General features: G+C 35.6%; 1 protein-coding gene, 2 non-coding genes and 1 pseudogene across 4 annotated transcripts; 3 read left to right on the top strand and 1 right to left on the bottom strand.

Annotated features, from left to right (window-relative positions):
• The first annotated feature begins 2,418 nt into the window (after window positions 1-2,418).
• Window positions 2,419-4,610, top strand: LOC147558394 (exocyst complex component EXO70H1 pseudogene; annotated as a pseudogene). Its single transcript, XR_015234371.1, has one exon. The product of XR_015234371.1 is annotated as an exocyst complex component EXO70H1 pseudogene (transcript).
• Window positions 4,611-4,917: 307 nt separating this feature from the next.
• Window positions 4,918-11,355, bottom strand: LOC147558393 (putative pectate lyase 4). Its single transcript, XM_086660042.1, has 5 exons — window positions 10,962-11,355; window positions 7,006-7,357; window positions 6,720-6,930; window positions 6,548-6,616; window positions 4,918-5,291 (listed from the first exon to the last, which is right to left on the bottom strand). The coding sequence occupies exons 1-5, from the start codon at window positions 11,209-11,211 to the stop codon at window positions 5,058-5,060; spliced, it is 1,116 nt and encodes a 371-aa protein (XP_086516168.1). The 5' UTR covers window positions 11,212-11,355; the 3' UTR covers window positions 4,918-5,057.
• Window positions 11,356-12,976: 1,621 nt separating this feature from the next.
• TRNAG-UCC (transfer RNA glycine (anticodon UCC)) lies at window positions 12,977-13,048 on the top strand. The gene has a single exon. It is a non-coding gene; the product is annotated as a tRNA-Gly (tRNA).
• Window positions 13,049-14,838: 1,790 nt separating this feature from the next.
• Window positions 14,839-14,910, top strand: TRNAG-UCC (transfer RNA glycine (anticodon UCC)). The gene has a single exon. It is a non-coding gene; the product is annotated as a tRNA-Gly (tRNA).
• The last annotated feature ends 520 nt before the right edge of the window (window positions 14,911-15,430 follow it).

Below are 15,430 nucleotides of genomic sequence, written 5' to 3'. Positions count from 1 at the left end.
GTCGCCTTCCTACACACTAACAAAGGCCGACCGGTTCTACCTAGTCGAATAGTAGGTGACCCCTATTGATGGCATATTCAGTCGTGCTCTTGGTAAGCTAGAAGAATTATCTTGTTGTATTGGTTTGCTTCATGTGCATAATGGTATCTCTGTACACGTGTATCACTATAATTATTGATATATGAATATATCGATGTGTGTGGTGCGGGCAGGATGTCAGGTATTCTACTGAGCTGACCTTCGGGTTATCTCATTCCTATTTGTTTTTGTTTAGATGTAAGTATTGGTGACCCAGAGTGTCACTGTTTACTGTGATGGCTTATATTATTTGAGCTCGATATAGTTTTTATTATATTTTCAAATTACGATTTTATCATAACGTTAATGTTATATATGTATCATCTACAATAATTATGATCATTTTCTCACTTGTTTGTGATTGTACACATGTAAATAGTACGCACACTATCACTTTGAATTTGATGGTATTGATATGTTGAAGTTTATGATAACTTGTCTGAATATTTGACAGGTTTTTCAGGTTTGATAGATTCAATTTATAGAGAAGAAGCCGTCAAAATTCAGTCTCTTCTGTGAATTGTTCATTTATATGAATTCAAGTTGTTTTTATCTTTATGTAAATTATTTTGGGTTACACATTTTCCGAACACATTTTCAAAAAGGTATATATTATTTTTGATTTTTCGTTGCGTTTGTTCTTGACTTGTAACCCGTGGTGAGAGTTTTGACTTGGATTTATATTTGAAATTGGTTTGAGTGAGAATTAGACCAAGTATCTTTTATAAGTTGTCTGGCAAACCGTGATTTGGAACACCGGGCGTCACATGCTTAAATAGGTTTGGCAAGCAGAGTAAAGCACGACTGAGATGATGCAGCATGAAAATACTGACTTGATGAGATATGGTCGTTAAAGGATAATATCTTATTGAGTATGCACATTCTGATATTGTCAGATCTTCAGACAAACGGTCCGTGTATAAGAAGCAGATCGTTGGCATTATATGGTCTTTTATGCAACTATCATTTTTTCGGGAAAGCAGAGCTCAAGATGCCAAGATGACTTTTGCAAATCTATCTACTTCATCTCTCTGATCAGAGTAGGGCTTAGGTTAATAGTTCACTCGGGTCCACCTCTCCGCTTACCTCGAGACATGCAACCAAAAATGCCTAGCTGACTTCTGCAAACCTCCTCACTCTGCTTTAAGGCCTAAGTCGAGCTCAAGGGACTCAGATACACCTCTTCGGTTGCCTTTGTGCCAACACGAAATTTAGAGTTCCTAAAAGACTTGTGCTGACCCCCTGACAGTCTCTCTAGTTAGAGTTATGCTCAACGGCAGAGCTCTATCAAACCCTTCAGATGGTTCTATTCGAGAGTTTATTCCTGTGTGTGTAGGCGATGACACATGCGTCGAGAAAGCAAAACAAAAAATAATGTTGTAGTCCAAAATCAAGACTTTAGTTAAATATATTTTAAGGAGGACACTAAAGTTGAATATCATTAAATAATAGGATATTTCCCTAATGGCCCCCTACTTTGTGACCAGCTTCCCGCCTGGCCCCCTACTTTACGAGAAATACCCATATGGCCCCATTCCGTTATAACACCGTTACTCTCTCTCCTCCATCTCATTTTCTCTCTCTGCCAAGTCACCTATCACGGCCACATCATCATCTTCTCCGGCATTGGTCGCCGACTGGCCAACTTTCCGGCCGGCGACCTTCAAATATTAAAAAAAAAAGTTTCTTTTTTATTTTCTCTCTCCTCTTTCTCTCTCTAGATTTTTTTTTTCCTCACCCTCTCTCTCTTTCTAAAACTCCGGCGAAGGGGTTTCCCTTCGCCGGAGCTAGGTCTGTTCAACGAACAGATCTAGCAAGGTCTGTTCAACGAACAGATCTAACTGTTCACGAACAGACCTAGCTCCGGCGAAGGGAAACCCCTTCGCCGGAGTTTTAGAGAGAGAGAGGGTGAGGAAAAAAAAAATCTAGAGAGAGAAAGAGGAGAGAGAAAATAAAAAAAAAAAATTTAATATTTGAAGGTCGCCGGCCGGAAAGTTGGCCGGCCGGCGACCAATGCCGGAGAAGATGATGATGTGGCCGTGATAGGTGACTTGGCAGAGAGAGAAAATGAGATGGAGGAGAGAGAGTAACGGTGTTATAACGGAAGGGGGTCATATGGGTATTTCTCGTAAAGTAGGGGGTCAGGCGGGAAGCTGGTCACAAAGTAGGGTGCCATTAGGGAAATAACCCTTAAATTTAAAATAATCTCCTCTCCTCTAATTTGCTCTACAAGCAATTAACTTGGACAAAACTCAATCCATCATTTGTCCTATTACTCACCTCCATTCAGCTTCAAACTGTCTATAAATAGACAGCCCTAATCTCCCACAATCTTGTGTAGAAACTGATAGTATTCCAAATTGTAAAACACAGAGACTAATAACTACTTTCTCTATCTTCATTTGCCTTTCTTCAGAACCCTAGGTTTATCAAGTATTAACGATGCCGAGAAAAGGAATGAGAAGCGTTTTCTTCTCTGATACTCCTCCTCCAACTCCAAGAAGAAGCACTTATTCTACTTCTCCATCTCCATATAACTCACCTTTAAGAAATACTCGTATTATTCCAACTCCATTATTCTCTTTCTCTGAATCCATGATTACTGAAACTATCTCTATTGCTGAATATATGATCAATAAATGGAACCCTAATTCTTCTTCTTATGCAAAAGTAACTTCTCTCTTCTACGAAAGTAGAAAAGAAGCTAAAGAATTCATTAAATGCGTTAATGATTTACAGAGAGCTATGCATTTTTTGATTACTGAAAATCCTACATCTGAGAAACTTGTTCGATCTCAAAATTTAATGCAAATTGCTATGAAAAGATTAGAAAAAGAATTTTACCAGATTTTAACAACAAATCGTGATCATTTTGATCCTGAATCTATTTCTACTCGTTCATCTATTGGTTCGCAAATATCTAGATCTAGTTTTTCTGATTATGAAGAATCAGAAGATGAAATTCAAATTGCTGGTAATTCTATATCTGATGTTGAACGTGATTCTGTTCTTGCTATGTCTGATCTTAAATCTATTGCTGAATGTATGATTTCAGCTGGTTACGGAAAAGAATGTGTCAAAATTTACAAGATTATTAGAAAATCGATCGTCGATGAAGGTCTTTATCGATTGGAAGTTGAGCATTTGAGTTCTAACAAAATTCATAAACTAGATTTGGAGATTGTTGATATCAAACACAAGAATTGGATTAAAGCTGTGAAAATAGCAGTAACTACACTTTTCTCAGGTGAGAGAATTCTTTGTGATGAAGTATTTTCAACTTCTGATTCAATTAGAGAATCTTGTTTTTCTGAAATTTCTAGAGAAGGAGCTATTAATCTTTTCAGATTTCCTGAGATTTTCTTGAACAGTAAGAAATCTCCGGAAAAGATATTTCGAGTTCTTGATCTTTATAATTCTTTATCTGAACTTTGGCCGGAAATTGAATTAATCTTCTCTTTTGAATCAACAACTTCAGTTCGTAATCAAGTTCTTCAATCTCTTCTTGTATTAAGTGATTCAGTTAGTACAATGTTATCAGAATTTGAATCATCAATTCTGAAAGATTCATCAAAATTTCTTGTTCATGGTGGTGGAATTCATCCTCTAACTGAAGAATCAATGAGTTACTTATGTAACCTAGCTGATTATAGTGTAATTCTCTCCAACATTATAACCGATTCGTCGTTATCAGTTCAAACTCTGGTGCCGGAACTGAGTCCAACTTCTGAACACGACAATCCGATCTCATCAATTTCAATCCGATTCGCTAGATTAATTCTTGTTCTTCTCTGTAAACTGGATGGAAAATCAATGCTTTTCAAAGACGTTTCAATGTCTTATCTTTTCCTTGCTAATAATCTTCAATTCATTATCTCAAAGATTCGTTCGTCAAATCTTCAGTTTCTTCTTGGAGAAGATTGGATTTCAAAACATGAAAGTAAAGTAAAACAATACGCAATTAGTTACGAAAGATTAAGTTGGGAAAAAGTTTTATCTGTTTTACCAGTTGATCCGACTGTCACAATTTCACCAGAAGAATTTAAAAATTCTTTAAAAAGATTCATTTCAGTATTTGAATCAGTTCACAAAAATCAATCTTCATGGGTTATACCTGATACTAAACTTAGAGATGAAATCAAACTATCAATCTGTTCTAAACTTTTGCCGGCATATAGTAAGTTTTTCGAGAGATATCGTGTTACGTTAAGAGATAGTAATAATGAGAAGCATTTAAATTATTCTTCTTCGATTAAGTTTTCTCCGGATGATCTGGGAAATTACTTATCGGATTTATTTATCGGTACTGAAATATCGGGTTCTTCTACACCAGGTAACTATAACAACAACACTTCAGTTAATTCTTCTCCAAATGTTGCACCGTTACGTGTTAAATTTAATAACGTAAAACGGTGTTTCACGTTCTAGTTGTTCACTTGTTCTTATACTTCGTGACGTTTATTCAAGAAAAAAGATAGTAAAGAAATGTACCAATCTTATATACAATATGTATAAAATCTTTGTGTTTGAGTTATTAAAATGTGTGTGGGGGAAAGAATCCAAATTGTTTTATGTATTCTTTTCATAGGTATGATTTCATTTCCTTTGAATCTTTGATATTGACTTCTTGTCTAAGAATTTATGGAAGTTTCCTGGCTTTGTGGGTGATGACGTTAACGATAACGTATATTTGTCAAATGCTGAAATTAAGTGTGTGGGGATGTCATATGAATTGATTCGGAAAATTCCAGATGGAGTATATCTTGCAAGTATTTTCTATGTGAACGGGTAGAAAACATGAAACTATATTCGGCATCTAGAAGAGATAATCAGACAAACTTAGAAAAAATAGCTTTATTCAGCCTTTTACTAATAATATTATTCAAACATCTCTCACAACCTAGCAATTACATCACGTGTATACGATAATCTGTAATTTTAATTAGATAAACAACATAAATGAAAATATTTGTTTGGTCTTAAGCGATCACAGTTTGTTCGTTCGGCCTCGAAAGGGATTGCCATCCTGTACAAACTTGTAGATTTTCTTTAAGATCGTCCGACGGAGTTTCAACTGTCCATGACGGGTAACATTCATTAGGATGAAACATATTTTCACAAGCTTCTTCCGATGTACAGGGTTGTGCTCCATTGAGGAAAATGTCTCCTTGAGATATTATATAGCCAGACGAATTATCTGGTTTATCAGGTGCCTGCACCAAATATAACGAAACTCACTTCATACTCGTACCTCATTTACGTATAATATCAATAGAACAACTTTATCATAAACGTAAATTTTATGAAAGAGATGAAGATAGTCTGAAGTTCAGAGGGTATAAAAGGAATAGACCTTCAGAGTCGAGTCACTATACTGGTGTGAGATGAGAATACGATTGTTTTGGCTATGCTTTATGTGGAAGTACATATCTTCATTCCCGGCAGAGGAAGAACAGCATCAACTATAAGAATAAGGTAATTCCAATTTGGCCCCCAATGTGTGGCTGACTCGAAAATTTGGTCCCCATATATGTCTATTGTTCTAATTTGACCCCCAAGACAATGATTCCATTAGTCAAACTTAACCACCAATAATTTTTTTCCTTTTTACCCTTTGTTTTAAGACTACTCATGTTCTTTCTCCCCCCATACTCCCGAAAAGGGTCGACGGCTTGTCAGCCATTGCGACCACCTTCAACAATTTTTTTTTCTCAATCTCCATCTTCTTACCACCACCTTCATCCTCTCCATCACTCACTCTCTCCCTCTAACAAACCCAGATTGGTGTTTCAATACAAAAACCCCAATTTAGATTCTAAATTTGGATTTTAAATTAGGGTTTTGAATGAAGGCTTTAAATCAGTGTCAGAGTTTCTGGGAAGAAACCTTGTTGAGTTCTCAGAGAAGAAACCCTGTCGGGGTCTCAAGGAACTAACCAGGGAAGGGAAGAAATCCCGACGGGGTTACTTTTGAACCCTGATTTGGGGTTTCATTCCGGTTTCTTCAAAACCCAGAGTGAGGTTTCTTAGTGAAAGACAAAGACAGGCAGGTTGATGATGGACCCAACAATGGTTAGTTGAAGAGGTAGTGATAGGGAGAAGAGGGTGTTTGACATTAAAAATGTTGAAGGTCCCCGACAATGGTTAGTTGGTTGTTGTCGGCAACCCTTTTCTCTAATTATGGAGAGAAAAAGGACATAAGAAAACTAGTTTTAAAACAAACGGTGAAAAGGAAATTAGTGAATATTAAGTTTGACTGACGAAATCAAGGTTCTAGGGGAGCCAAACTAAGGGCCAAATTTTCCAATTGGTCACAAATTTGAGTTACCCTAGGAATTGGTAAATAGTATTACCTGAAAAGCTTGAATAATAAAGAGTGAAAATTTTCCTTCTAAATTGTTTATTTGTAACACAATCTAACGAAGAGCGCCCAAACAAAAGAAGATAATAAAGGAAAAAACACAATTTACCTTCTCTGTAAGGTACTTAAATGTCGTCTTCTTTTGTCCTGCTTCATATATATTACACTGGGAATATATCTGGGATAAACAAAAAAGAGAAAAACAACTTAAGACGAGAATTTTTCTATGGTATACAAAAAATCTAAATGGATATAACAAAGAATGTACGGTTCTCTGATACCTGTGATTCGACACTAGCACAAACAGCATATATTCCCCAATCTCTTGTATAATTGTTGTATAGATGAACCTTCCCATATCTAACACGGGGATGTCTCTGTCGTGTCCCATCAAAGAAGCAGTGGTGAATGGTAACTCGAATACATCTATCACTAATATGAGTCGGGTCTGCTCCAATTAGTATTGTCTTGTCGTGCTGATGAAAATGGCACCTAAGAAGAACAATTCGATCAAATTCATAAGAAATCAATAACTCTTTAACTACAAAAATAAGATTAACCCCGCACCTTGAAATAGTAATATCGGTGCTTTCACGTGTAATATCTATTAACCCATCATGGTAGTTTTGGAGACTGCAGCGATCTATCCATATATGTCTTGATTTAGGCTTAATTTGAATAGCATCAGCATCAGGTCCTGTGCCACCTTCAAACTCGAGATTGCATATAATCACATGTTCGCATTCCTTCAACCTTAGACCCTTCCCCGTGAGCTTTATCCGCTGTCCTCGGCCATCAATTGTCTTATAAGATGATACACTTAAGTAGGACGAAAGGTGAATGGCTCCTGAAACTTCAAACACAATCCACAGAGCTTGTTTTCGACGACATCCATCACGAAGTGATCCAGGCCCGTCATCTACAAAAAAAAGGAAAAGCATAGCCTTTGTAAGAAGATCACTGTGTTGCCATATCCAGAAAAACTCTAGTTTCAAAAACCCAATACTCAGATTTTGTTACTTCATTTGTCAACTAGTAGAACTAAGAACTTCTGTCGAGCCTGTTTTTAATCAAATTCCATTTTGAGTTCTCATAAGGTTAGTTTATGATACAAACTAGATTATGCTTCCATGATCTCATACCCATGGGGAGTACTACTTGACTAACCTCCTAGTTGCAGTCCAGGTCAACCTACTAATGGTTACATACAAAATTAGCCTAATGGAGAAAACATATTTGTACACACGAATGCATCTCTGAGCTTGAGCCCACCCACGACTGCCTTAGACTGGTTGAGTTTGTGGTGATGATGGAGACAGGCAGCACCCGGCCAACCCACTAGAGTTAGTGGGCCGGATACATGCATAATGGCTTGTCCAACATATCGTTTGAGGTCGGCCCGCTTAAGTGTCAGGCCCTCAACTATCCCCTGACAACCGCCTCTTGGGACCTTCTTCTGGTCTGTGCCTTTAGGCGTGCCTTTGGTCCTTGGCTTGTTTGTGTGCTCTTCCAATATTTCCGGACCAAGACCGCCTGGCTGCCTTAATAATGAAGGGACTAATGTGCCCAATCCAACCGGGCCTATGACAAAAATGCCTGTGGGCTACCCGCCCGGGCTGGATTCTTACCTCTAACCCGGGTCAACTCAGCCATTTAAGTAGCCTATCTAAACCAGAGCCCTCTACAGAAACTCCTGATTTCATCTTGCTCATAACCCCATATACCACTACTAATTTTCACAAAACCAGTGACAAACTAAAAAGTTCCTCTTGAATACTTCCATAACAATCATTAATTTTGTTAAAAGCTCACGGTCGAACACATGAATACAACAAAGATTGAAATTTCGGTAGACATGGAAATGGAAATATTCGGGTCATTTTGACCGAAATGTTTTGAACTTTTATTCCTTGACAAGCATTGTTAAGATTAAGATAAACTTTTTTAAATTTCGAAATTTTGGTAGGCATGCAAATAAAAATATTTCAGTCATTTCAACCCAAATATTTCGAAATTTAATTTATTATTTTTTGGGCTTATAGTCCAAAAAACGGGTCCTAATAGTAGATATAATCCTCTCTAATTCTATAAAGGGTTTTAAAACCAAAAAAATAATATAAATGGATATCTAGTCCATTTGGTCTCATCTAGAGAGAAAACACAAATCTCTAGAATAAATATTATTTCATAATCCCTAATCTAACCTTTCCATATTTTATAACTGATTTATCTTCAAAATCTATGCATATCTTTTTCCATATTTATCTCTCATATTTCTTTCTAATCATGTTTCTATTCAAAGTAAGGATATTTTCATTATTATCTTCCATATTTCTTTCCAATCATGTTTCTATTCAAAGTAAGGATATCTTCATTATTTTCAGTAACGGAAACTCTTTATTTGATCTCTCTAAAACCGATTTAGTTGACAAACCTCCATTAAACTCAGAAAATCTTCTTCTTCTACATTATATTGCTGTCCAAATTCATCATTTATCAGGTTTAATACTTTCGAAATCTTTATAAACACCATTGTTAATATCTAATATTTCTTCTTATAACTAAAACCCTAATTATTTCGCTCTATTATAAAACGTATCAGATTTATGATACATATCTATAAGATCTGTTTACTAATTCATTAACTTCGAATGTATGATGTTTATTTTCTCTCTCTAAAATTTTCATAACTGTTTAAGATCTTTATGTTTATTCCTTATTCAATGATTCCTTCAAAGTTAGTATGTTATGTTTGCATCCAGTGATAATATCATATTTTTTAGATCTATGTTTAATCTTCTGTTGTTTCTTATATTTCGTGAGATCAGATTATCAATCATCTATCAAATGTTTGATGTTTATTTTCTTTCTCTCTCTTAAAATTTCATTTATGTTTTTAATCTTGATGTTTAATCCTTCAACTTGAGTTTGACATTATTGCAATCAATCATCATAGCAGATATCTTTAGATTTGTAGTTTAAGCATAATGATATTCTCATTTTTTTTTTCTTCAGATCTGGTTTTCAATCCGTACGGATTTATGAAACATTTGTTCTTTCGTACGGTTACTCATAACAGAATTTATAATACATGTACTTTATCGTAAATTACCACAATTTATAGTAAATTATGGGTAATTTATAGAACATTACCCGTGCTTTAACACCAAAACAGTACTCATTTCATTAGTAGAAATGCTTCGCTTTACTATCAAATCTCGTGTACTTTGCAATAGAGTATATATAATTTACGTATATCTTCATGTTCTTACCATTATGTATATAATTTACGTATAAGTGCACATAAATTGTGTATTATTTATTTACCATTACGTGTACTTTTCACCCAAAACAGTAGCCTTGATAAGTTCACTCAAAACATTATATATAATTACGAAACTGTACATGTAGTTTATAATACAATATATGATTTTTTTTTCTTTAATGTATGTGTATTTATGTGTGTAGATTTGATATACCAGATGAAATTTCAAAGAGAATCGTCAAATCAAAGTGAGTCAACGAAACTAATGGAGAGTACATGGATGGCCACCATTTTTGAACCAAAGAAGATTTTGTACTTTTTTTTTGTAACAGAATGTAAAGGATGTGTAATGTAAAAGAAATTATGTGTAATTTATTGAACAAGACCCACATACATTTGATAAATTATTTTGTATACTTGACAAATGATGGTTTCCTCGTCATAAATAATACATAGTTTACGTATTTGTTTCCTAATTTGTATTCTATGTGTATTTATGTATGAGTAAAAACGAAAACACATGTTGCTTTAATGTTCCTAGAAAAATATACTATTTCCAAAACTGAAAGTTAAGTGAGAGAAAGTGATATATATGATTTGTATATCAACCCCCAAATCACGCTAAATTGATCCTTGAAAATATACTATTTCCAAATCTGAAAGTTAAGTGAGAGAAAATTGATTTGAATCGAAAAAAATTACATAGTGAGAGAGAGAAAATTGATTTGGTTTCCAAATCTGTAAAGAGAGAAAATTGATTTGGTTACGATTTTTGTTTTGAATTGATTTGGAAATAGATTTGCTTACCAAAACGGTTAGAAGATAGAGAAAAATCAATTTCGGATTTATACGTTAGTTGCTTTAAATCCCCTAAATCACGCCCACATTAGAAACATTCCAAATTCACCCTGGAAAATTAAAAATCCCGTGATTTTTGTAGGAGGGACATGGACGGTAGTTCTCTCATAAAGAATGGGTTATTATGTCCATAATGTAAAAGGACTAAATATCCATGTTTTGAGAAGATTGGATCATAAACCTTTTTTGAATATTATTTTGGTCTATATACCCACGGACTCGATACAAAAATGACAAGATCAAGAATCAACAAAGTCCATAAAAACTGGACAAAAAAAAGGAGAAAACAGAACACAATTGACTTCTAAATGCCCCCAGAGATAAGTTCAATTTAGTTCAAAAATCAAAACCCAGATCTAAAACACCCAAAACTTTAAAGCATTAAAGAAAAAAAAAAGACCTGCTAAAGTGGTGACATGATAAAGATCTCCATTGAGGCCTCCAATGGCGAATCTGCCAAAACCCTGAGCTTGACCGGCGAGAGCTCTCAAATTGCAGTCGACGTGATCATAAGGTAACGACGACATGTTGGAAAATGGTGGTGTGGGGTTTGGTGGGGGAGTATTTTTGCTGTTATAAAGAGGAGGAGGAGGGTAATTGGAGTTGGGTTTAAGAGAAGAACCGTTACTGACCATATGAATGGTTCTCATTAATGGATTAAACTGAAATCGTTTCAGATAGTTTTAAAGCTTTAAGCAATTAAAATATGTAACCGACAGTTTCCTCTCTCTCTAGAATCTCTTCACTCAAAATTTTTGGCCTCAGCTCAACTTCTAAAATTTAGATCCAGCCCCAGCATCTCTTGAGTCTGAAAATTTGTTCATGTGAGAAACGCGTGTGTGCACTTTTAGTTGGTGTGCGAATATGCTTATATAAAATACGTGTTTGAACTATTTTTCGAAAAAAAAAATTTATTCGGGGTACGACATTTGGTGGGATGTATTTTAATTACTAATATTTAAGTTTTTCTAGAATTTTAAAAAAAAAAATTAAAACTAATTAGAATTACAAAAATGTATTTTTATTTTTAAGTAATTTTAAATTTTTTAGTTATTTTTAGTTGTTTAATATTTAAAAAAAACAAAAAAACAAGCAAATCTGGTCGTTGGATAAACCAACGGCCAAGATCTGTCCCCAAGTGACCGTTGGGGTCACTTGAGCCTCCCTTCAGTCGCCCCTAATGTTAGGGCCGACTGAGAGAGGAGCCCCAGCCTAAAAAATTATTTTTTCAACCCAAAATTTCTATGAAATTGGCTCTATTGTCAGCTGTGTTTAAGCTTAAAATTGTGAATGGTGAAAAAGCGAATGTGAGTTTTTTGTGGGTGTGTGAAAAAAGTGTGCGATCTTTTGTACGTGCGAAACGTGAACTATTTTCGAAATAATTTTTTTAAAAACAAAAGCGAATACCTCATTAGATTAAAAACAAAACTAATTGGATTTTTTAAAAAAAACAAAAACTAACAACTAATTACATTTAAAAAAAATTACCCGTTGGATGTGCTTCAACAGCCAGCAAAGGAGCTCGCATGACGGTCATGAGAGTTCCTTCAGTCGACCCAAACTGTTGGGTCGACTGAAGGCAAGGGTTGGGGCTCTGTCCTGAGCGACGCCCATTGAAGTTACTCCAAAAGCAAGTCCGGCCCAAGGCCTAAAAAATTGTTTTTCAACTCAAAATTAAATCAAAGATTTCAACCTCAAAAAATCAACTCTAACCCGTGAGGAGCTAGGCCTAACAATTGTGTTTGTGCTATGTGAGTTTTTGTAAGTGCGCGAAAAACCAATCCAATTGGACAGTTGGAGCAAATCCAATAACCATAGAGATTCCCCACATGACTGTTGAAATTCAAACGGTGATGTGGGGAAGTCGACTGAGAGTTTGCTTGGGGTTGAACCTCAACTCAACCCTAGGCACCCCAGGTTGGGCCCAAGGGATGAGGCCAGCCACTTTAGATTGGAGTTGCTTTAATCGAGAGGGAGAAACAAAGTTGGGAAATGTTATATGATTTATTCTTTTTACCTAACACCCTCACGGTTAATAACACTTAATACCTAGATCCACTTTTACCCTCATACACTCACTTCTCCTGTACACACATATTTTGGTCAAATAGTTATACCAATAATATAATTTTCGAATCAGGTTTTTCGTCTCTCAACTCTCTCTTTACAGTTCGAAAAGATACCACCAACATATAACATACGGTCTCGGTTATAGCCTACAGATGGATAACATAGAGGTAGTGTCAATAGTGGCGAGGCGCCAATAACACTATCCGGGCCTCTGAAACTTCCCAAACCCTCATCATCATAATTTCGAAGGGGAAGAGGTTGCTTTTTTTTTGTTGAAACAAGGGGAAGAGGTTGCTGATGAAATACTGATTAGAAGTTGCCATAATTAAAAGTTGACATCAACAGGCGTTTGTAGTCCAACGGTTAGGATAATTGCCTTCCAAGCAATAGACCCGGGTTCGACTCCCGGCAAACGCACTTTTTCTTGTTTTTACTACTTTTCTTTCATTTCTTGACATTCCTCGCGTGGCTGGGTAAAGAAGTTCATAAATGGTGTGAGTAAATAGAGTCCCTATGGCAAAGAGTCCAAAAATTTACAATCAAGCGAAAGTGTCTCGTGTGTCCACCATCCTTTGGTGCACTGGTTGGACATCCCTCTTAAATCCATGAAGTCGTGAGATCGAGTCTCGGTGGAAGCGGTTTCCCATCAAGATTTATTTCATATAATTTAGACAATATGTAAAGTAAATAATACAATAAATTTGTCGGGATTTAGGCATCTTTCAATTGTGAGTGGTAGCCACTTTTTCTGTTATTCCAATTGTGAGTGTTACCACGAGCACGCCCTCCAGAGGGGTAGCCACCATTTCTGGTATCTAATTGATGATCGTTACCACGACCACGTCCTCTAGAGTGGTGGCCAACACTTCTATCATTTCTGCTGTGATTGTTGCCACAACCACCTCATGCATTTCTCAGTTTTGAGAAAGATGTTACATTTCAGATACCTCTGAATGCCAGTTGGGCGAGACTCTTGATTTTTCATTATAACTTCAACCAGTCATTAGAGTCCTAGGAAGAATAATCATTTTTAAATGATCAAAGCATTTCTTTAGACCGATTGACAGCAATAGAGTCTCTCTTAGTTAAATATTCTGACTTTAGATCTTCCCATGGATCACATAGATGGTGGCGAACAAAATTCAGTGCAGTCGCGCGATTTTGAGAAGTTTTGTTATTACCCTCTACTATGGTCATCTTTTAAAAAAAAATCTCTAAATGGGATTCAATATCAAGTCTGAAGTAATATAGTTCTTTCCCAATAGGTCGAGAGCTGCAAAATGATATTAATTTGATTTGACATTTGAAAATTAATAGCACAACTTACCTTAACCTTCAGATTGCCTTATCTATACCTTTTCTCTACAAACTATCGTGTTGATAACGTCTTATGTAAACTATAAGGTCTCGTATAAGATCTCTAAAGAAAAAGAAAAGTACGAGAGGAAATAGATTATGAGAACTATAAGAAACATCATCTATAAAACTTCTCTTTTATTGAATAACAAACATATGGGTGTATCTAAACGTAAGACCAAACCTCGAATATTAAGACAGTAAATTACCTTCCGGTGATGACGACGGTTTGTATATGATTAACAATGGTAGATCTGGGTTGAAAGAACAAGGAATCACTTTCATAAAAAACAAATAAGAAGGAATTGACTCGTTGAGACTTGCTGAGTTGATTATTCCTTCTGGTGATGACGGCTGTTTTTTCTACGGTGGTGACGGTTCTCCGGTGATTACGGCGGTTTTCCGGCAGCGGTTTTCCGGCGTCGATGGCAGTTTTTCCGGCGAAAACGAAGGGGATGTAAATTTAGTATTTTCTTAATTTGTATTTTCTATTATTATTGTTGTAATTTGCTTTTAGTCAGACCTTTAGGGTTTCCTTTCACGGATCTTTAGGATCCTTTTTGTTAGACCTTTAGGGTCTTTTTCTCGGATCTTTAGGATCCCAATAGTGTCTGTGTCTAGTCCAATTTCTTTCTTTTTATGAGGCACTTTGCATTTAAAGGCATGTAACTCTCATGAAGTATTCTGAGGAGAGAAATAAGAATTCATCCATGTAATCATTGTGATTCAATCACTTATTAATGGAATTTGTTCCTTTGATTTCAAAAATAAAAAATTTTAAGGCGCTGTTATACCTTGTTTGGACAACAACTTGGAGAGTTACCAGCAAATATTTCTTATATATCCAGAAAGTGTTTGTAGTCCAACGGTTAGGATAATTGCCTTCCAAGCAATAGACCCGGGTTCGACTCCCGGCAAACGCAATCGTTTTTTCCTTTCTCTTGTTGTTTTTTGTTAAATAAACAAAGTTCATGTGAAGAGTCCAGAGGGATCGTACGGACGGCCTGATGGATGGAATTTAAGGTTGTGTTTGATAAGAGCTCAGGGAAAGGAAAAAAAATAGAGAAAAATTTACTCGGAGAAAATGTTTCATCAAGAAACATTTACCCTATAGACACTTTTCATTTTTCCAATGTTTGATTCATTAAGAGAAAAAAAATCTATTTTCTCAATTTTTGTTGCTTGGTTCGCCTAAGTAAGTTTTTACATAAGAGTATATAAATTTAGAGAGAGAGAGAAAGGAAGCAAAATACAACTTAGATAAAGAACACAAACTAATTAAGAACACAAACTAATAGCAGTGACGTATACACAGAAAATTCGGTATGTATATATCAATTTGGTATTGCCTCATCATGGTTGATCAACCTCTTCTGGTGGTATTACCATCTTATCAATACCATCTTATCTCTAGGTGGTATTACCATCTTATCAATACCATCT

The sequence above is a fragment of the Eschscholzia californica genome, unplaced genomic scaffold (assembly GCF_041429995.1).
Source record: "Eschscholzia californica isolate CP2 unplaced genomic scaffold, dmEscCali1.0.p SCAF_2, whole genome shotgun sequence".
NCBI classification, from domain to species: domain Eukaryota; kingdom Viridiplantae; phylum Streptophyta; class Magnoliopsida; order Ranunculales; family Papaveraceae; genus Eschscholzia; species Eschscholzia californica.
Note: the sequence above shows the minus strand (reverse complement) of the source record. Positions and strands in the feature narration are given on the sequence as shown.

Excerpts from the sequence above, each read along its gene's own strand:
- LOC147558393 (XM_086660042.1), bottom strand. The coding sequence starts at position 11,211 with ATGAGAACCATTCATATGGTCAGTAACGGTTCTTCTCTTAAACCCAAC. Across the intron at positions 7,358-10,961 it reads TCATGTCACCACTTTAGCAG|ATGACGGGCCTGGATCACTT; the intron begins GTCTTTTTTTTT and ends TTTTTTTTGTAG. Across the intron at positions 5,292-6,547 it reads TTAAGTACCTTACAGAGAAG|GCACCTGATAAACCAGATAA; the intron begins GTAAATTGTGTT and ends TATTTGGTGCAG.